We start from the raw sequence: 19,330 nt of genomic DNA on the forward strand, positions 1-19,330 counted from the left end.
TGGCGTGCCTTGATGACCCTGAGATGCTGAAAGCCCACAGCGCTTGGTCTGCCCTCCAGGCCTCCATAACCAGTGCCTGTGAAGAGAAACTTGGTCACTCAACCAGAAAACACCATTGATAAAAATGATCAGGAGATCCAAGAACTAATAGATCGCAAGCGCAGAGCCTCAAGCAACAACCCAATTTGGGAGCAGCAAAGCAACATTACAGACGGCTCAAGGCTGAGGTCCAACAAAAAATCTGGGACCTAAAGAACAGGTGGTGGATGGAGAAAGCACAGGAGATACAACAACTGGCCGACAGCCACGATATGAGAGGATTCCTCATCGCAGACAAGGCCACCTACGGTCCAAACTCCCAAGGCCCCATCCCACTGCTGGCCAAGAACGCGGAAACACTCATCAAGGACACAGAGGCTGTCAGGGCCCGCTGGATGGAGCACTTCAAAGATCTTCTCAATCAAGACTCTGCCTTTGACTTGAGTGTTCATGACTCCATCCCGCAGCATGCGACCCGCCACTAACTCAGTGAAATCCCAACGTTGCACGAGGTAGGAAAAGCCATAAAACAGCTCTACAACAAGGCTACGGGAGCGGATGGAATCCTTGCTGAGGTGCTAAAGTATGGTGGAGAGGCGCTGATACATGACATCTCTCTCATCTGGAGGGAGGAGAGCATGCTGGGAGATCTCAGAGATGCAATGATCGTGACCATCTTTAAAAAAAGGGGACAACTCCGACTGCGGCAACTACAGGAGAATCTCGCTATCAGCCACTGGGAAAGTTGTCGCTAGAGTTCTCCTCAACTGTCTTCTCCCTGCGGCCGAGGAGTTCCTCCCGGAGTTACATTGCGGTTTTCGTCCCCTACAGGGCACAACGGACATGATCTTTGCAGCTCGACAGCCGCAGGAAAAATGCAGAGAGCAGAGCCAGCCCTTATACATGGCCTTCTTTGACCTTACAAAGGCCTTTGACACTGTCAACTGCGAGGGTCTATGGAGCGTCCTCCTCCGGTTCGGACGCCCCCAAAGGTTTGCTAACATCCTTCGCCTGCTCCACGACAACATGCAGGCCATGATCCTTACCAACGGATCCATCATAGACCCAATCCACATCCGGACCGGGGTCAAACAGGACTGCGTCATCGCTCCAACCCTCTTCTCAATCTTTCTCTACCTCAGTCAATAAGCTCCCCGCTGGAATGGAACAAAACTACAGAACCAGTGGGAAGCTGTTTAACCTACGCTGCCTGCAGGCCATGTCCAAGATCACCCCAACCTGTGTCGTTGAGCTACAGTACGCGGACGACGCCTGCGTCTGCGCACATTCTGAGGCTGAACTCCAGGACATAGTCGATGTATTTACTGAAGCAACTGAAAGCATGGGCCTTACGCTAAACATCCGTAAGACAAAAGGTCCTCCACCAGCCTGTCCTCGCTGCACAGCACTGCCCCCCCAGTCATCAAGATCCATGATGCAGCCCTCGACAATGTGGACTATTCCCCATACCTCAGGAGACTCTCGTCAACAAAAGCAGACATTGATGTGGAGATTCAACAGTCCCCAGTGCGTCTGAGGAAAAGTGTGTTCGAAGACCAGACCCTCAAATCTACCACCAAGCTCATGGTCTACAGGGCTGTAGTAATACCCGCTCTCCGGTAAGGCTCAGAGGCATGGACGATGTACAGAAGACACCAAGTCGCTGGAAATATACCAACGACGATGCCTCCTCAAGATCCTGCAAATCCCCTGGGAGTACAGGCGCACCAACATCAGTGTCCTCGTCCAGGCTAACATCCTCGCATTGAAGAGCTGACCACACTTGGTCAGCTTCGCTGGGCAGGCCACATAGTTCACATGCCAGACACGAGACTCCCAAAGCAAGTGCTCTATGTGGAACTCCCTCACAGCAAACGAGCCAAAGGTGGGTAGCGGAAACGCTACAAGGACTCCCTCAAAGCCTCCCTGATAAAGTGCGACATCACCACTGATACCTGGGAGTCCCTGGCCAAAGACTGTCCTAAGTGGAGAAAGTGCATCTGGGAGGGCGTTGAGCACTTTGAGTCTCAACGCAGAGAGCGTACAGGTCAAGTGCAGGCAGCGGAAGGGGCGTGTGGCAAACCAGTCCCACCCACCCCTTCCCTCAACGACTGTCTGCCTCACCTGTGACAGAGTCTGTGGCTCTCGTATTGGATTGTTCAGCCACCAAAGAAGTCACTTCAGGAGTGGAAGCAAGTCTTCCTCGATTCAGAGGGACTGCATATGATGATGATGAACCATTTCTGGTTAAATGGACCCACAGAAAAAATACCTCTTTCTGTCACCCCTCCACTAATGAACACTGTTGGCCCCCAAACCCCTCCTCCCCCCCCCGCTAACTGACCACAATTTCGCCCCCACCCCCCACAATGTCCATAACCAATATCTTCAGTTCCTCCCCCACCAGCATTAAGCTACAATGTTGGAAGGGGAGTCCTGGTCTTTAAAATAATGAAAGTTTCAGATACAGTTGAAGTGAGCAAGCTATTTAATGTGGACAATCAGCACAGGACCAGAGGACACAAATACAAAAAAAAATGGAGAGGGGTTAGAGATTAGAAAAAAAATGTTCTCCTTGTCCAGAGCAGGCTAGAGGGGCTGGATGACCTACTCCTATGCTACCCGCTCACAATGTAGTGGGACATGTGCAATTGACTTTTCACAGAAAAGGTAGTTAAGTCAGCTGACACCTTTAAATGGGGAGCTGGATTGATGTGTCGAGAAAGGGAAGGGGGTCAGCTTGGGGTTAAAAATAGCACTGCTGGAATTTTTTTTTTGCCAAGGAAATCTAGGGGAAGGAACTTGATCAACAGGTGAGTTGGAAGAAAGTCGAAGATAGAATAATAATTTGTGGAATGGAGCGGGCTTAACAGGCCAAATGGCCTTTGCATTCATACAGAACTACTCAAAATGGTGCACACACACACTGAATTTATGAACTTTTATTTTGATCGTGACTTGGATGTTTGACTGTATTAAACAACAATTTTTCCACATACCCAAGAACATGGTTACCTGTGGAAAATTCTGCTTTGAAAACAAGTGGTTGATGGGTAGCGTCAAAGCAATGTACATCGCACTGAAATTATGCTCCAGTGCATCTCCCTGATTTACTTCATTGGTCTAAAGAAAGAATCAAAGAACAATGTAAATCACAACCTTGTGGCAATGAATGAAATCTATACAATAATTCAGATGAAACCAAGTGTACAGTTTTCTGGATATACTCAGTATATTAAAATTATTCTAGAGGATGTCCATTTTGTTAATCACAGGCAAGAACTACAAGGATGGAATGGAGAAAGAAAAGATAGCATTCCAACTTGTAACTTTCATACCTGGGTCACCCGTTCAGTCAATGGGTTAACGACAATGCTCCACATTCGCCAAAGGTGTTCCTTGTTTGCTACCAGCGTTGCAGACTGGTTAATAACATTTAAAACTGATTCGCTGAATGCCAGCGAGCATGTGGGACCAGATAATCCATAACCAACAAGCATCTCGAGGATCATGAAAAACCTGAATTGTAGATTAAAAGTTAAATTTTTTTTTAAAGTACATCTTACTGGAAATGTTCCCCAACAATTATATTGGTCACAAAGTTCCCAGTAAATAACTGGGAAATTATTGAGCAATGTGTTGCAACACTGCCACACTCTCAGAACGTACACCTTAAATATAAAACTGATCCTCTAGCATCTCCTACCAAAATACTTCCATCAAAAATCTCAAAAGGTTGCACGCACACTGAAATAAAAGGCACCAACGAGTTCAATTTTAAAAGTCTACCATTTAAAACTTTATCACAGATATCAATTAAATCTCTCCAGTGGATTCTTGCCGTACAATATCCTCTTGTGCTTTCATTATACTCTGCATACAAACATTTTCTAGGGGGCAGGATTTCAAAATTTCACAACGCCTGCAGATTCACACAACACAGGAGGCAGCCATTCAGCTCATCGTGCCTGTGCTGGCACTCGAAGAGCTATCTGATTAGTCCTGCTCCCCTGCTCTTCCCCCATAGCTCTGCATTTTTTCTTGTTACATCATCATAGGCAGTTCCTCAAAATCGAGGAAGACTTGCTTCCACTCTAAAAGAGAGTTCTCAGGTGGCTGTACAGTCCAATGCGGGAATTACAGTCTCTGCAACAGGTGGGAGACAGTGGTTGAAGGAAATTGTGGGTGGGGAGCCTGGTTTGCGCATGCTCCTTCCACTGTATACGCTCTGCGACGAGACTCGAGGAGCTCAGCGTCCTCCCGGATGCTCTTCCTCCACTTTGGTCGATCTTGGGCCAGAGAATCCCAGGTGCTGGTGGGGGTGTTGCACTTTATCAAAGAGGCTTCGAGGGTGTCCTTGAAACGTTTACACTGCCCACCTGGGGCTCGCTTGTCGTGTCAGTGCTCCAAGTAGAGCACTAGCTCGGAGTCTTGTGTCAGGCATGCGGACGAGGTTGGCCTGCCCAATGGAGCTGGTCGAGTGTGGCCAGTGCTTCAATGCTGGGGATGTTGATCTGAGCGAGAATGCCAACGTTGGTGTGTCTATCCTCCCAGTGGATTTGCAGGATCTTGTGGAGGCAGCGCTGGTGGTACTTCTCCAGTGCTTTGAGATGTCTGCTGTATATAGTCCATGTCTCAGTCATATAGGTGGGTGGGTATCACTACTGCCCTGTACACCATAAACTTGGTGCCAGATTTGAATCCCTGGATCTTCAAAAACTCTCTTCCTCAGGCGACGCTGGCACACTGGAGGCGGTGTTGGACCTAGTCATCGATGTCTGCCCTTGCTGATAGTAGGCTCCCGAGGTATGGAAAATGGTCCACGTTGTCCAAGGTCGCGCCATGGATTTTGATGACCGGGGGGGGGGGGGGGGCGCGTGTGTGGTGGGGTCAGGTTGGTGGAGGACCGTTGTCTCACGGATGTTTAGGGAAAGGCACATGCTTTCATACACATCAGTGAAGGTGATGATGATGGCTTGGAGTTCAGCCTCTGAATGTGCGCAGATGCAAGCGTCGTCCGCATACTGCAGTTCGATGAGAAGGGACTGGGATGACCTTGGATCAAGCCTGGAGGCGATGAAGGTTGAACAGGTTCCCATTGGTTCTATAGTTTAGTTCCACTCCAGCAGGGAGCTTGTTGAGAGGGAGTTGAAGCATTGCAGCAAGGAAGATCGAGAAGAGCATTGTGGTGTGATGATGCAGCCCTGCTTGACCCCGGTCCGGATGTGGATTGGGCCTGTGGTAGATCCGTTGGTCAGGATCACTGCTTGCATGTCATCGTGGAGCAGGCAGAGGATGGTGACAAACTTTTGGGGGCAGCTAAACGGAGGAGGACGCTCCATAGTCCCTCTCAGTTGATACTGTCAAAAGCCTTTGGGGGTTAAAGGCGGCAATGTACAAGGGTTGATGCTGTTGCCTGCATTTCTCTTGTAGTTGTTGCGCGGTGAAATTATGTCCGTTGTACCCCTTAGTGGATGGAATCCGCATTGCAACTTTGTGAGGAGCGCTGCAGACCCAGGGACAAGACGACTGAGCAGAATTCTTTCCCAGTGGCTGACAGCAGGGAGATTCCTCTGTAGTTCCCGCAGTCGGGCTTGTCCCCTTTTTTGAAGATGAGCACGATTACAGCATCTCAGAACTCCTGGCATGCTCTCCTTCTTCTAGATAAGAGACTTGAGGTCATGTATTTGTGCCAATAGTGCTTCACCGTCATACTTTAGTGCCTCGGCGGGAATTCCATCTGCTCCTGTTATCTTATTATTCTTGAGCTGACGGATGGCCTTTTCTACCTCGTGCAGGGCTGGGGTTTTGCCGAGATGGCAGCAGGTAGTATGCTGCGGGATGGAGTCAAGAACACTCGTGCCGAAGACAGTGTCTTCAGTTAAGGAGATCTTCGAAGTGCTCCTTCCAGCGAGCATTGACTGCCTCGATGTCCTTAATGAGCGCTTCTTCGTTCTTGGCCAGCAGTGGGTTGGGGCGTTGGGCCATAGGTGGCCTTGACTGTGTTGAAGATTCCTCGCACATCGTGATTGTTGGCCAGCTGCTGGATCTCCTGTGCTTTCTCCACCCATCATCAATTCTTTAGGTCACGGGTTTTTTGTTGGACCCCGGCCTTCAGCCACCTGTAGAGCTGCTTTGCTGCTCCCGAATTAGGTTGCTGCTTTAAGTTCAGAACTTCCTTGCGCTTGCGGCTTATTAGCTCCTGGATCTCCTGGTCCATCTAGTCTTGGTGTTTCCTGGATGAGTGACCGAGCGTTTCTTCGCAGACGCTGGTTATGGAGGCCTTGAGGGCCGACCAGGCACTGTGTCTCGGGGTCATCGAGGGTCGCCAGTGAGGCGCTGGCTGTATAGGGCTTTCTTAACTGCGTCTTTGAGTGCCCCAGTGTTCCTGCGATATTATTTCTGTTGCCGTCACTGTTTTAGGGCTATGTTGATATTAATGACGCAGTGGATTAGGCGGTGGTCCGTCCAGCAGTCGTCGATTCCTGTCATGGCACGGGTGATGCGCACATCCTTGAATGACGCAGTCGAGCAGATGCCAGTGCATGGAGGGTGTTGCCATGATGCCTTGTACTTGTCCCTCTGACGGAACAAGGTGTTGGTGATGACAAGGTCATGGTCTAGGCCTTTTGTCAGGAGCAGAGTACTGCTTGAGATGGTTTTCCCTCCCCCCTCCCCCAGAGGTCTGTGTCCTTACCAACTCTGGCGTTGAAGTCGCCGAGGAGGATCAGCTTGGCGACTCAGGACAGGGATTGTTCGAGGCTGGAGTAGAATTCCTCTTCGGTCTCCTCTGTTGTGTCGAGTGTTGGGGTGTACGCGCTGATGTCTGTGGCGCACTGGTTCCGGGCTAGGGTGAGCCGGAGAGTCACGAGACATTCGTTTATCACGCAGGGGGAAGTCTATGAGATGGCCCATCAGCTCATTCTTGATGGCAAAGCCAACTCCATGGAGGTGGCGTTCTTCTTCTGGTTTGCCTTTCCAGAAGGTGTAACCACCATCCTGTTCTTTGAACTGGCCTTCCCCTGCCCGCCGGGTCTCATTTAGGGTGGCGATGTCAACGTCGAAGCATCGGAGTTCCCGGGCAACGATAGCAGTGCGGTTGTCCATGACGGTCCGAAACTTCATTTTGAAGGGTGGAAGATGTGTGTGCGCGAGTTCTTTTAACGTGGGGTGGCCGTTGCACACCAGCTACCACGGGTGCTTGGTAGAGCAAGGTCTTGGGTCCGGTGGCAAGGGGGGTCCAAGACAACTGGAGACCAGGCTCTGCTGCATGGGCCTGTATATTAAGCAGAGATCCAATAACCTTTTGAAAGTTATTAAATCTGCTTGCACCATCCATTCAGGCAGCGCATTCTAGATCATAACAACTCACAGCGCAAAAACATTTTTTTTCCTCATCTCGCCCTGGCTTTTTTGCCAATTATTTTAAATCTGTGTCCTCTGTTTACCGACCCTCCTGTCAGTGAAAACAATTTCTCCCTATTTATACTCTATCAAAAACCCTCAATGTGTTTAATTAAGAGGGGGAAAATAGAGTACGAGAGGAAGCTTGGGAGGGAACAAAAAAAAAAAACTGCCTGCAAAAGCTTCTATAAATATGTAAAGAGAAAAAGATTAGTGAAGACAAACGTAGGTCCCTTGCAGTCGGATTCAGGTGAATTTATAATGGGGAACAAAGAAATGGCAGACCAATTGAACAAATACTTCGGTTCTGTCTTCACTAAGGAAGACACAAATAACCTTCCGAATGTACTAGGGGACAGTGGGTCTAGTGAGAAGGAGGAACTGAAGGATATCCTTATTAGGTGGGATTGAAGGCCGATAAATCCCCGGGGCCTGATCCCAGAGTACTTAGGGAAGTGGCCCTAGAAAAAGTGGATGCATTGGTGATCATTTTCCAACAGTCTTATCGACTCTGGATCAGTTTCTATGGACTGAAGGGTAGCTAATGTAACACCACTTTTTAAAAAAGGAGGGAGAGAGAGAAAACAGGTAATTATAGACCGATTAGCCTGACATCAGTAGTGGGGAAAATGTTGGAATCAATCATTAAGGATGAAATAGCAGCGCATTTGGAAAGCAGTGACAGGATCGGACCAAATCAACATGGATTTATGAAAGGGAAATCATGCTCGACGAATCTTTTTGAATTTTTTGAGGATGTAACTAGCAGAGCGGACAAGGGAGAACCAGTGAATGTGGTGTATTTGGACTTTCAAAAGACTTTTGACAAGGTCCCGCACAAGAGATTGGTGTGCAAAATCAAAGCGCGTGGTATTGGGGGTAATGTACTGACGTGGATAGAGAACTGGTTGGCAGACAGGAAGCAGAGGGTTGGAACAAACGAGTGCTTTTCAGAATGGCAGGCAGTGATGAGTGGAGTGCCACAGGGCTCAGTGCTGGGACCCCAGCTCTTTACAATATACATTATCAGTTTAGATGAAGGAATTGAGTGTAATATCTCAAAGTTTGCAGATGACACTAAACTGGGTGGCGGTGTGAGCTGTGAGGAGGATGCTAAGAGGCTGCAGGGTGACTTGGACAGGTTAGGTGAGTGGGCAAATGCATGGCAGATGCAGTATAATGTGGATAAATGTGAGGTTATCCATTTTGGGGGCAAAAATACAAAGGCAGATTATCTGAATGGTGGCAGATTAGGAAAAGGAGAGGTGCAACGAGACCTGGGTGTCATGGTTCATCAGTCATTGAAAGTTGGCATGCAGGTACAGCAGGTGTTGAAGGCTGCAAATGTTATGTTGGCCTTCATAACTAGGGGATTTGAGTATAGGAGCAGGGAGGTCTTACTGCAGTTGTACAGGGCCTTAATGAGGCCTCACCTGGAATATTGTGTTCAGCTTTGGTCTCCTAATGTGAGGATGGACGTTCTTGCTATTGAGAGAGTGCAGCGAAGGTTCACCAGACTGATTCCAGGGATGGCTGGGTTGTCATATGAGGAGAGACTGGATCAACGGGACCTTTAGTCATTGGAGTTTAGAAGGATGAGAGGGGATCGCATAGAAACATATAAGATTCTGACGAGATTGGACAGGTTAGATGCGGGAAGAATGTTCCCGATGTTGGGGAAGTCCAGAACCAGGGGACAAAGTCTTAGGTTAAGGGGTAGGCCATTTAGGACTGAGATGTGGAGAGTTGTTAACCTGTGGGATTCCCTGCCGCAGAGAGTTGTTGATGCCAGTTCATTGGATATATTTAAGAGGGAGTTAGATATGGCCCTTACGGCTAAAGGGATCAAGGGGTATGGAGAAAAAACAGGAAAGGGGTACTGAGGGAGTGATCAGCCATGATTTTATTGAATGGCGGTGTAGGCTCGAAGGGCCGAATGGCCTACTCCTGCATATTTTCTATGTTTCAATGTTTCACGCTTTCGTGCATTCCCATTGCTTTGAATCTGGGGGGGTGGGGAATCGGGGGGGAAAGTAAGATTTTATTTTACAAAGGTCAAGAAAATCATATAGGTCACTATAATTTTAAAAGACTCAATTAAAAATTGTTTTAGGTTGCCAAGGACCTTGAAGATTACATTTGCTCCACTATAAATCCAAGCTTACATACTTCCCTTAACTTGCAACACAAAAGCAACGATCCTTTGTTATGTTATTGTCAACCTCTTACCTCAACCAAGAACAATTATTGTTCTTCTAATAAAACTCAGATGATTAGCAAATGCACATATGTAGATTATGAGCAAGACCACCAATGCATGATTTTTTTTTTTAAGGATTTGACAAGAGTTGCAGAATACAATACCTAGAGAATTCATAAAACCTCTACAGAATCTAAACCAAAGCCCATAACAAGGGCACATTATACTGTGAACATATCTAGAAAACAAGTAACCCAAGTAGCAGCAAATTGTACATAAATCCTTAGTGTTGGAAATCAAGTGCACTGAGACACACCTTTCTTCAACCACACATTCCAATAAACTGTTGTGAAAGAGCAAGATGATCAGGAAGAGCGCAGGAGTGCCCTGAAAACACAACACAATATTTGATTCAATTAGTTGAATATAGATCACAACAGCATCACAATGCTAATTTCCAATAGTGTTGAACAAAAAACTAGGGCTGCAGATAGGGCTTTAAACTAAAGCCGGAGAGGTCGGGTGAGGGGAAATTTAGAAAGTTAGAGAAAGGACAAGACAATAGTGCAGGGTAGCGATATGAGTAATGATAACCAGAGTGTGACAGGAAGGGACAGAGCGTACAAACATAAGAATGCACCAGCAAATAGGGTCAGAGTGGGAAAAAATAGTAATGGTAAAAAGACAAAATTAAAGGCTCTTTATCTGAATGCACACAGCATTTTAAACAAGACAGATAAATTGATGGCACAAATAGAAATAAATGGGTATGATTTGCTAGCCAATACAGAGACGTGGTTGCAACGTGACCAAGACTGGGAACTGAATATTCAGGGATACTTGACATTTTGGCAGGTTAGGCAAAAAAAGAAAATGAGGTGGGGTAGCTCTTAAGGACGAGATTTTTACAGTAGTGAGAAATGATCTTGGCTCAGAAGATCAAGATGTAGAATCTGTTTGGGTGGAGATAAGAAATAGCAAGGGAAAGAAGTCACTGGTGAGAGTAGTCTACAGGCCCCTTAAAAATAGCTACACTGTAGGATAGAGTATAAATCAAGAAATAATGGGGGCTTGCAAGAGAGGTACTGCAATAATCGTAGGCATCTTTAATCTTCATATAGATTGGACAAATCAAATTGGCAAAGGTAGCCTTAAGGACGAGTTCATAGAATGTATCTGGGCATTGGGGAACCATTTTAGATCTGGTAATGTATAAGATGACATGATAAGTGGACAAGGGAGAACCAGTGGATGTGGTGTATTTGGAATTTCACAAGGTCCCATACAAGAGATTGGTGTGCAAAATTAAAGCACATGGTATTGGGGGTAATGTACTGACGCGGATAGAGAACTGGTTGGCAGACAGGAAGCAGAGAGTCGGGATAAACGGGTCCTTTTCAGAATGGCAGGCATTGACTAGTGGGGTGTCGCAGGGCTCAGTGCTGGGACCCCAGCTATTTACAATATACATTAATGATTTAGATGAAGGAACTGAGTGTAATATCTCCAAGTTTGCAGATGACACTAAACTGGGTGGCGGTGTGAGCTGTGAGGAGGATGCTAAGAGGCTGCAGGATGACTTGGACAAGTTAGGTGATTAGGCAAATGCATGGCAGATGCAGTATAATGTGGATAAATGTGAGGTTATCCACTTTGGGGCCAAAAACATGAAGGCAGATTATCTGAATTGCGGCAGATTAGGAAAAGGGGAGGTGCAACGAGACCTGGGTGTCATGGTACATCAGTGATTGAAAGTTGGCATACAGGTACAGCAGGCGGTGAAGAGGCAAATGGTATGTTGGTCTTCATAGCTAGGGGACTTGAGTATAGGAGCAGGGAGGTCTTACTGCAGTTGTACAGGACCTTGGTGGGGCCTCAACTGGATTATGATGTTCAGTTTTGGTCTCCTAATCTGAGGAAGGACATTCTTGCTATTGAGGGAGTGCAGCGAAGGTTCACCAGACTGATTCCCGGGATGGCAGGACTGACATATGAGGAAAGACTGGATCGACTGGGCCTGTATTCACTGGAGTTTAGAAGGATAAGAGGGGATCTCATTGAAACATATAAGATTCTGACGGGACTGGACAGGTTAGATGCAGGAAGAATGTTCCCGATGTTGGGGGAAGTCCAGAACCAGGGGACACAGTCTAAGAAAAAGGGGTAAGCCATTTAGGACCGAGATGAGGAGAAACTTCTTCACTCAGAGTTGTTAACCTGTGGAATTCTCTTTCGCAGAGAGGTGTTGATGCCAGTTCGTTAGATATATTCAAGAGGGAGTTAGATATGGCCCTTACGGCTAAAGGGATCAAGGGGTATGGAGAGAAAGCAGGAAAGGGGTACGGAGGTGAATGATCAGCCAAGATCTTATTGAATGGTGGTGCAAGGCTCGAAGGGCCAAATGGCCTACTCCTGCATCTATTTTCTATGTTTCTATTAATTAATGATCTCATAGTAAAGGCTCCTCTAGGGAAGAGTAATCATAACATGATATAATTCTGAGAAACTTGGGTCTGAAACTAGTCTTAAACCTAAATAAAGGCAATTATAAAAGGTATGAAGACAGAGTTGGCTAAAGTAGACTGGGAGAATAGATTAAAAGGTCAGATAGTAGATAAGCAGTGGCTGACATTTGAGGAGATATTTCATAATTCTCAACAAAATATATTAAGACTCTACGAGAAGGATGAAACATCCATGGCTAACTAATGAAGTTAAGGATTGTATCAAATTGAAAGAAAAGGCATACAATGTTGTGAAGATTAGTGATAGGCTAGAAGATTGGGATCATTTTAGAAACTAGCAAAGAATGACTTTAAAAAAAAATAAAGAGGGAGAAATTAGATTGAGAGTAAACTAGCAAGAAATATAAAAACAGAGAGTAAGAGCTTCTGCAGGTATATAAAAAGGAAGAGAGTAGCTAAAGTAAATGTTGGTCCCTTAGAGAATGAGACTGGGGAATTAATAATGGGAAACAGGGAAATGGCAGAGACTTAACACATTTTGTATCGGTCTTCATGGTAGAAGACACTAAAAACATCCCAATAATAGTAGAAAATCAGGGGCCTGCATCCTAGGGTCTCAAAAGAATTGGCTGCAGAGATAGTGGATGCATTGGTTGCAATCTCCCAAGAGTCCGTAAACGTCCCAGCTGATTGGAAAACTGCAAATCTAACGCCCCTATTCAAGAAGGGAGGGAAACAGAAAGCAGGAAACTATAGGCCAGTTAGGTCATTGGGAAAATGCTAGAATCTGTTATTAAGGAAGTAGTAGGACATTTAGAAAATAGTAATAAAATCATGTTGACTCTGCTTGATTGTATGAAAGGAAAATAGTGTGACAAACTTAGAGTTCTTTGAGGATGCAATACGCAGAGTGGATAAAGGGAAATGAGTAGATGTAGTATATTTGAAGTTCCAAAAGGCATTCGGTTAGATGCCACATAAAAGGTTGCTATGCAAAATAAGAGTTCATGGTGTTGGGGCTAATATATTAGCATGGATAGAGGATTGGCTAACAGAAAACAGAAAGTTGGGATCAATGGGCCATTTTCAGGTTGATAAACTAACAAGTGGAGTGCCACAGGGATCAGTGCTGGGAATATTATATTATATCCAAATTTACTGACGATACAAAGATAGGTGGGAAACCAGGTTGTGAGGACTCAAGAGTCTGCAAAGGGATATAGATAGGTTAAGTGAGTGGCAGATGGAGTATAATGTGGGAAAATGTGAGGTTATCCACTTTGGTAGGAAGAATAGAAAAGCAAAATATTATTTAAATGGAGTTAGACTACAGAATGCTGCGGTACAGAGGGATCTGCTATTCTCGTACATGAAACAAAAAAAAGTTAGTATGCAGGTACAGGAAGTAATTAGGAAGGCAAATGGAATGTTTTGCCTTTATTGCAAAGGGGAATGGAATATAAAAGTAGGGAAGTCTTGCTATAACTGTACAGGACGTTGGTGAAGCCACACTGTGTAGTTTGGGTCTCCTTATTTAAAAGGAGGGATATCCTTGCATTGGAGGCAGTTCAGAGAAGGTTCACTACGTTGATTCCTGGGACGAAGGGGTTTTCTTATGAGGAAATGTTGAGTAGGCTGGGCCTGTACTCATTAGAGTTTAGAAGAATGAGGGGTGATCTTATTGAAACATACAAGATTCAGAGGGGCTTGACAGGATAGATGCTGAGAGGATGTTTTCCCTCGTGGGGGAATCCAGAACTAGGGGGCATAGTTTCAGAATAAGGGGTCTCCCATTTAAGACGGAGACGAAGAGGAATTTTTTCTCTGAGGATCGTGAATCTTTGGAATTCTCTGCCCAAGAGAGCTGTGGAAGTAGAGTCACTGAATATATCCAAGACAAATTTTTGAACTATAGGGGGAGGCAAGGGTTATGGGGAACAGGCAGGAAAGTGGAGTTGAGGCCAAGATCAGATCAGCCATAATCGTACTGAATGGCGGGGCAGACTCGTGGGGCCATTTGTCCTACTCCTCCTGCTCCTATTTTTTATGCTATGTAAATACAGGAGCTTTGACACAAAGCTGCAATATTGGGAACAGAAGCATAGTTAGTCTGTAACACTACTACCGAATAGACTTGACTACTGTACAGATTCATGTCCATCACCTTGTACACATTCATACAAATTACATGCCCATATAACTAGGAATATATTAAACAGCAACTTAATGTACAATGATTCACAATCAATGATAATCCAGTGAATAAATTAGGAATGTACATTTACTCATTCTTGCACGATGTGTTACAAAAGGATCCACGGGCACCTTTCAGATTTCAGTATAGCGCAAGGATCAACACATTTCTTCATCTCCCAGTACAAAAATTAAGGTTCGAATCCAAGAAATGTTAAGCAGTTTAAATTTTTTGGCAATATTTCAGGCTAAATTTATCACTAGAGATTAATTGCTTATAAGTATCAATGTGGCTGGAAAACGTATACAAGTGACAATACTTTGAGTAAAACAATGAACTTGTTTACAAAAGCAAAATACTTTGGATGCTGGAAATCTGAAATAAAAACAGAAAATGTTGGAAATACGCAGGTCATGCTGCCTGACCTGGTCAGCCTTTGCCAGAGACACAGCAAGCTGCAGCGAGGACTGCGGTTTTATCATACAATGACTCGTAACTGAAATTGGAATTTGGGGAGTGCAAGGGGAATTAGAATCAGAAATTTACAGCACGGAAGGAGGCCATTTTGGCCCATTGTGTCTGTGCCAGCCGACAAAGAGCTATCCAGCCTAATCCCACTTTTCAGCTCTTGGTCCGTAGCCCTGTAGGTTACGGCACTTTCAGTGCCTATCCAAGTACTTTTTAAAATGTGGTGCTCCAGATCCCCACTACCCACTGAGTGAAGAAATTTCACCTCAAATCCCCTCTAAGCCTCCTACCAATTACTTTAAATCTATTCCCCCTGGTTGTTGACCCCTCTGCTAAGGGAAAAAGTCCTTCCTATCCACTCTATCTAGGCCCCTCAATTTTATACATCTCAATTAGCAGGAAGATAGCCACTCCTTCTAGATAACTAATTATCTTTAAAGAGTTTACATTCTGTAGCAACAGGTTGGTGGTGCAGGACACCATAAACCAACCTGTTGCGACAAAATGTAAGGGTTTAATTAGGAGGGGGAAAAGAGAGTATGATGGGAAGCTTGCTGGGAACATAAAAACTGACTACAAAAGCTTCTATAGATATGTGAAAACAAAAAGATTAGTGAAAACAAACGTAGGTCCCTTGCAGTCAGATTCAGGTGAATTTATAATGGGGAACAAAGAAATGGCAGACCAGTTAAACAAGTACTTTGGTTCTGTCTTCACGAAGGAAGATACAAATTACCTTCCGGAAATACTATGGGACCGAGGGTCCAGTGAGGAGGAGGAGGAGGAACGGAAGGAAATCCTTATTAGTCAGGAAATGGTGTTAGAGAAATTGATGGGATTGAAGGCCAATAAATCCCGGGGCCTGATAGTCTGCATTCCAGAGCACTTAAGTAGCCCTCGAAATAGTGGATGCATTGGTGATAATTTTCCAACAGTCTATCGACTCTGGATCAGTTCCTATGGACTGGAGGGTAGCTAATGTAACACCACTTTTTAAGAAAGGAGGGAAGAGACAAAATGGGTAATTATAGACCGGTTAGCCTGACATCAGTAGTGGGGAAAATGTTGGAATCAATTATTAAAGATGAAATAGCAGCACATTTGGAAAGCAGTGACGGGATCGGCCCAAGTCACCATGGATTTATGAAAGGGAAATCCTGCTTGACAAATCTTCTGGAATTTTTTTGAGGATGTAACTCGTAGAGTGGACAAGGGAGAACCAGTGGATGTGGTGTATTTGGACTTTCAAAAGGCTTTCGACAAGGTCCCACACAAGAGATTGGTGTGCAAAATTGAAGCACATGGTATTGGGGGTAATGTACTGACATGGATAGAGAACTGGTTGGCAGACAGGAAGCAGAGAGTCAGGATAAACGGGTCCTTTTCGGAATGGCAGGCAGTGACTAGTGGGGTACCGCAGGGCTCAGTGCTGGGACCCCAGCTATTTACAATATACATTAATGATTTGGATGAAGGAATTGAGTGTAATATCTCCAAGTTTGCAGATGACACTAGGCTGCGTGGTAATGTGAGCTGTGAGGAGGACGCTAAAAGGCTGCAGGGTGACTTGGACAGGTTAGGTGAGTGGGCAAACGCGTGGCAGATGCAGTACAATGTGGATAAGTGTGAGGTTATCCACTTTAGTGGCAAAAACACGAAGGCAGATTATCTGAATGGCAGCAGATTAGGAAAAGAGGCAGTCCAGCAAAACCTGGGTGTCATGGTACATCAGTCATTGAAAGTTGGCATGCAGGTTCAGCAGGCGGTGAAGGCGGCAAATGGTATGTTGGTCTTCATAGCTTGGGGATTTGAGTATAGGAGCAGGGAGGTCTTACTGCAGTTGTACAGGGCCTTAGTGAGGCCTCACCTGGAATATTGTGTTAGTTTTGGTCTCCTAATCTGGGGAAGGATGTTCTTGCTATTGTGAGAGTGCAGTGAAGGTTCACCAGACTGATTCCTGGGATGCAGGACTGACATATGAGGAGAAACTGGATTGACTGTGCCTGTATTCACTGGTGTTTAGAAGGATGAGAGGGGATCTCATAGAAACATAAAATTTTGACGGGACTGGGCAGGTTAGATGCAGGAAGAATGTTCCCGATGTTAGGGAAGTCCAGAACCAGGGGACATAGTCAAAGGATAAGGGCTAAGCCATTTAGGACTGAGTTGAGGAGAAACTTCTTCACTGAGTTGTTAACCTGTGGAATTCCCTACCGCAGAGAGTTGTTGGTGCCAGTTCATTGGATATATTCAAGGGGGAGTTACGGCTAAAGGGATCAAGAGGTATGGAGAGAAAGCAGGAAAGGGGTACTGAGGTGAATGATCAGCCATGATCTTATTGAATGGCGGTGCGGGCTCGAAGGGCCGAATGGCCTACTCCTGCACCTATTATCTATGTTTCTATATTTCTAATACATCACAGAATGATAGAATGTACATGTAAATATCTTATCCGGTTTGGCCTCGTGATTTAAGATGAAGCCAGATCAAGTGAATTCTTGCAGCTTTCTCACACATTCTAACAGTCAGCTACAGAACAGCAAACTAGAAATCTGTCTGTCCACTCATTCAAGGTATAATACATGTTGACCCAAACAGAACCATCCAGGAAATGGGAGTGGAAGTTATTTTCATGCACACTTGTATCGGAGGGAAAAAAAAGGATTGGAACTTCATTCATCGCTCCAGGCACATCTTTTCCCACATCACATCAACAATATAACACAAGGTACATGCATACATTCAGAATGTCCATGTTGGCGACCTGGTATGCTGGTGATCCCAAGACCTTTTGGGGGAGCCCTTTGACAGTCGCCTCTAGAAGAGCCTGGAAAGAAAACCAAACAATTAAATAACAGCATCGTATTTATAAACTGCTTTCCCCTCCACCACGTTAGGGGGTGGGGAAGCAATTGTTAAAATATTTCACAGATGCATGCATAAATTACCACTGCTATCCACTTAGTCTATCAAACTAAACCCAACCGTAAAAGAAATGTATTCCTTACAAAGTTTTCGGCACGAGAACAAGTAAAGGGAATTGAATGGTTGGAATGGATCATCTCCCCAGGTGGCCCAGCTGGCAAAGGCAGTGTGTGACTGAGCCACAAGAACACAAGGTTCCAGATTTGATTTCCAGTCTGTATTGAGTCAGGGTGACTGCAGGGTTGCTACAATTTGGGCATTGGGCAAGGAGAGGGTATCTACGGTCGAATGAGGTCAACAGTCGCTGTCTAAGCTCAAGCATGAACGATCCCTTGGGCAAGGTAACATAGGGTCACTGATGCCTATGGAACCATAGGAAGATGAAGAGGGCAAAGAAAAGGAGAGAAAATTGGCAAGGAGTTAAACCTCAAGATTAAAACGGTAATATCCTCAGTTTCAAAAATTTGTTTGCATCAGTATTAAATTTCAGAATTTATTTTTAAGATTTGCATTGTGGCTACCAAAGGTACCTCACTGAAGTACACAGACACCTCCTGCAAAGAAAATCCATTTTATTTTTTAAAAATCAGCTTCAATTGATGCTCTAAACTAACCTGATCACACTACATGCAGGACTAAGAGGTGGCAACAAAGGGATCAGGGAAAATAAAGTATCATTGGAAAATCTCTCTTTCATTGTTTAATAGGGATTGAAGCAAGTAGTGATTGGGGAGAGCAGCTAGATTCTCATGTTTAATTAAGGTTGCATAATAAAACAGTTTAAGTATTAAACTATGCAATAGTGATGAAATTGGTCATTTTTCCTTTCTGCTAATCAAGTCAAAAAAATGCATCTCGGGTAATTGGTACACCAGCACATGGGCAGTAATAAAATGTTAGTGCAAAATGGAAAGTTTCACTTTTGATGGTGCTAACATAGACTGGGTAATTATTTAAAACTGCAGTTTGGACTACCCTTTGCTGCTAAAGGAACAAAAAGTCATAAAACAAGGAAACAGGTTTAATGTACATACCAAGGCTTTGTGTGCAGAGATAGAATCTGAATTCACGATCTGCTGCAATGCTTGTAATAACAGCGTCAAGACCTCTGATGCTTGTCGCTCCTTCTTTGAACCTTAAGTTAAAGAGCATCTTAAAATTAGAAACAAAAATGTTCATATTCTGCGTAAATCAAAGACAGTTCTGTTTAACGACCTATTGCATGGTTAAGGATAGTACACGAGAGAGAAAAATTGTTCCAGAGCCATTCTCATGCCAACAGCCAGGTAATAGCAGTAATGACCTGGGAGCAAGGTGTTTGTTTACACTCTCCACTGCAGTTGGTGCACTGACTGGGAAGAGAAGGGGAAATAAATATAAGGGGAGCTTATCCTCAGAATAAATGCACAAGAATTCACTAACCTGACTCAATGGCATTTTTCACATAGCTGATCAGATGCTTCCAAATAAGATTAAGCATGGCATCTACAGAAAACAAAAATGAAAAGGTAACCCACTATGGTAGACATATACTGCATTTAAAAGCAAAAGACGTTGGAAATCCGAAATAAAAACGAAAGAGTTAACGTTTCAGGTTGATGACCTATTAAGAGTTCTGATAAAAGGTAATCGACC

The 19,330-nt window shown here is 44.8% G+C and overlaps 1 protein-coding gene across 1 annotated transcript in view; it reads right to left on the reverse strand.

Moving 5' to 3' along the window:
- The window catches only part of rif1 (replication timing regulatory factor 1), a 100,103-nt gene that overhangs the window by 38,596 nt on the left and 42,177 nt on the right, over nt 1-19,330 (reverse strand). Inside the window, exons 14-19 of the mRNA XM_070875320.1 lie at nt 19,118-19,180; nt 18,730-18,830; nt 17,511-17,597; nt 9,960-10,030; nt 3,378-3,558; nt 3,055-3,162 (exon numbers count right to left, since the gene is read on the reverse strand). Coding sequence (XP_070731421.1) covers nt 3,055-3,162; nt 3,378-3,558; nt 9,960-10,030; nt 17,511-17,597; nt 18,730-18,830; nt 19,118-19,180 — 611 coding nt within the window. The remainder of the gene's footprint in view (nt 1-3,054; nt 3,163-3,377; nt 3,559-9,959; nt 10,031-17,510; nt 17,598-18,729; nt 18,831-19,117; nt 19,181-19,330) is intronic.

This window comes from Pristiophorus japonicus, chromosome 3, assembly GCF_044704955.1.
Source record: "Pristiophorus japonicus isolate sPriJap1 chromosome 3, sPriJap1.hap1, whole genome shotgun sequence".
NCBI lineage: Eukaryota > Metazoa > Chordata > Chondrichthyes > Pristiophoridae > Pristiophorus > Pristiophorus japonicus.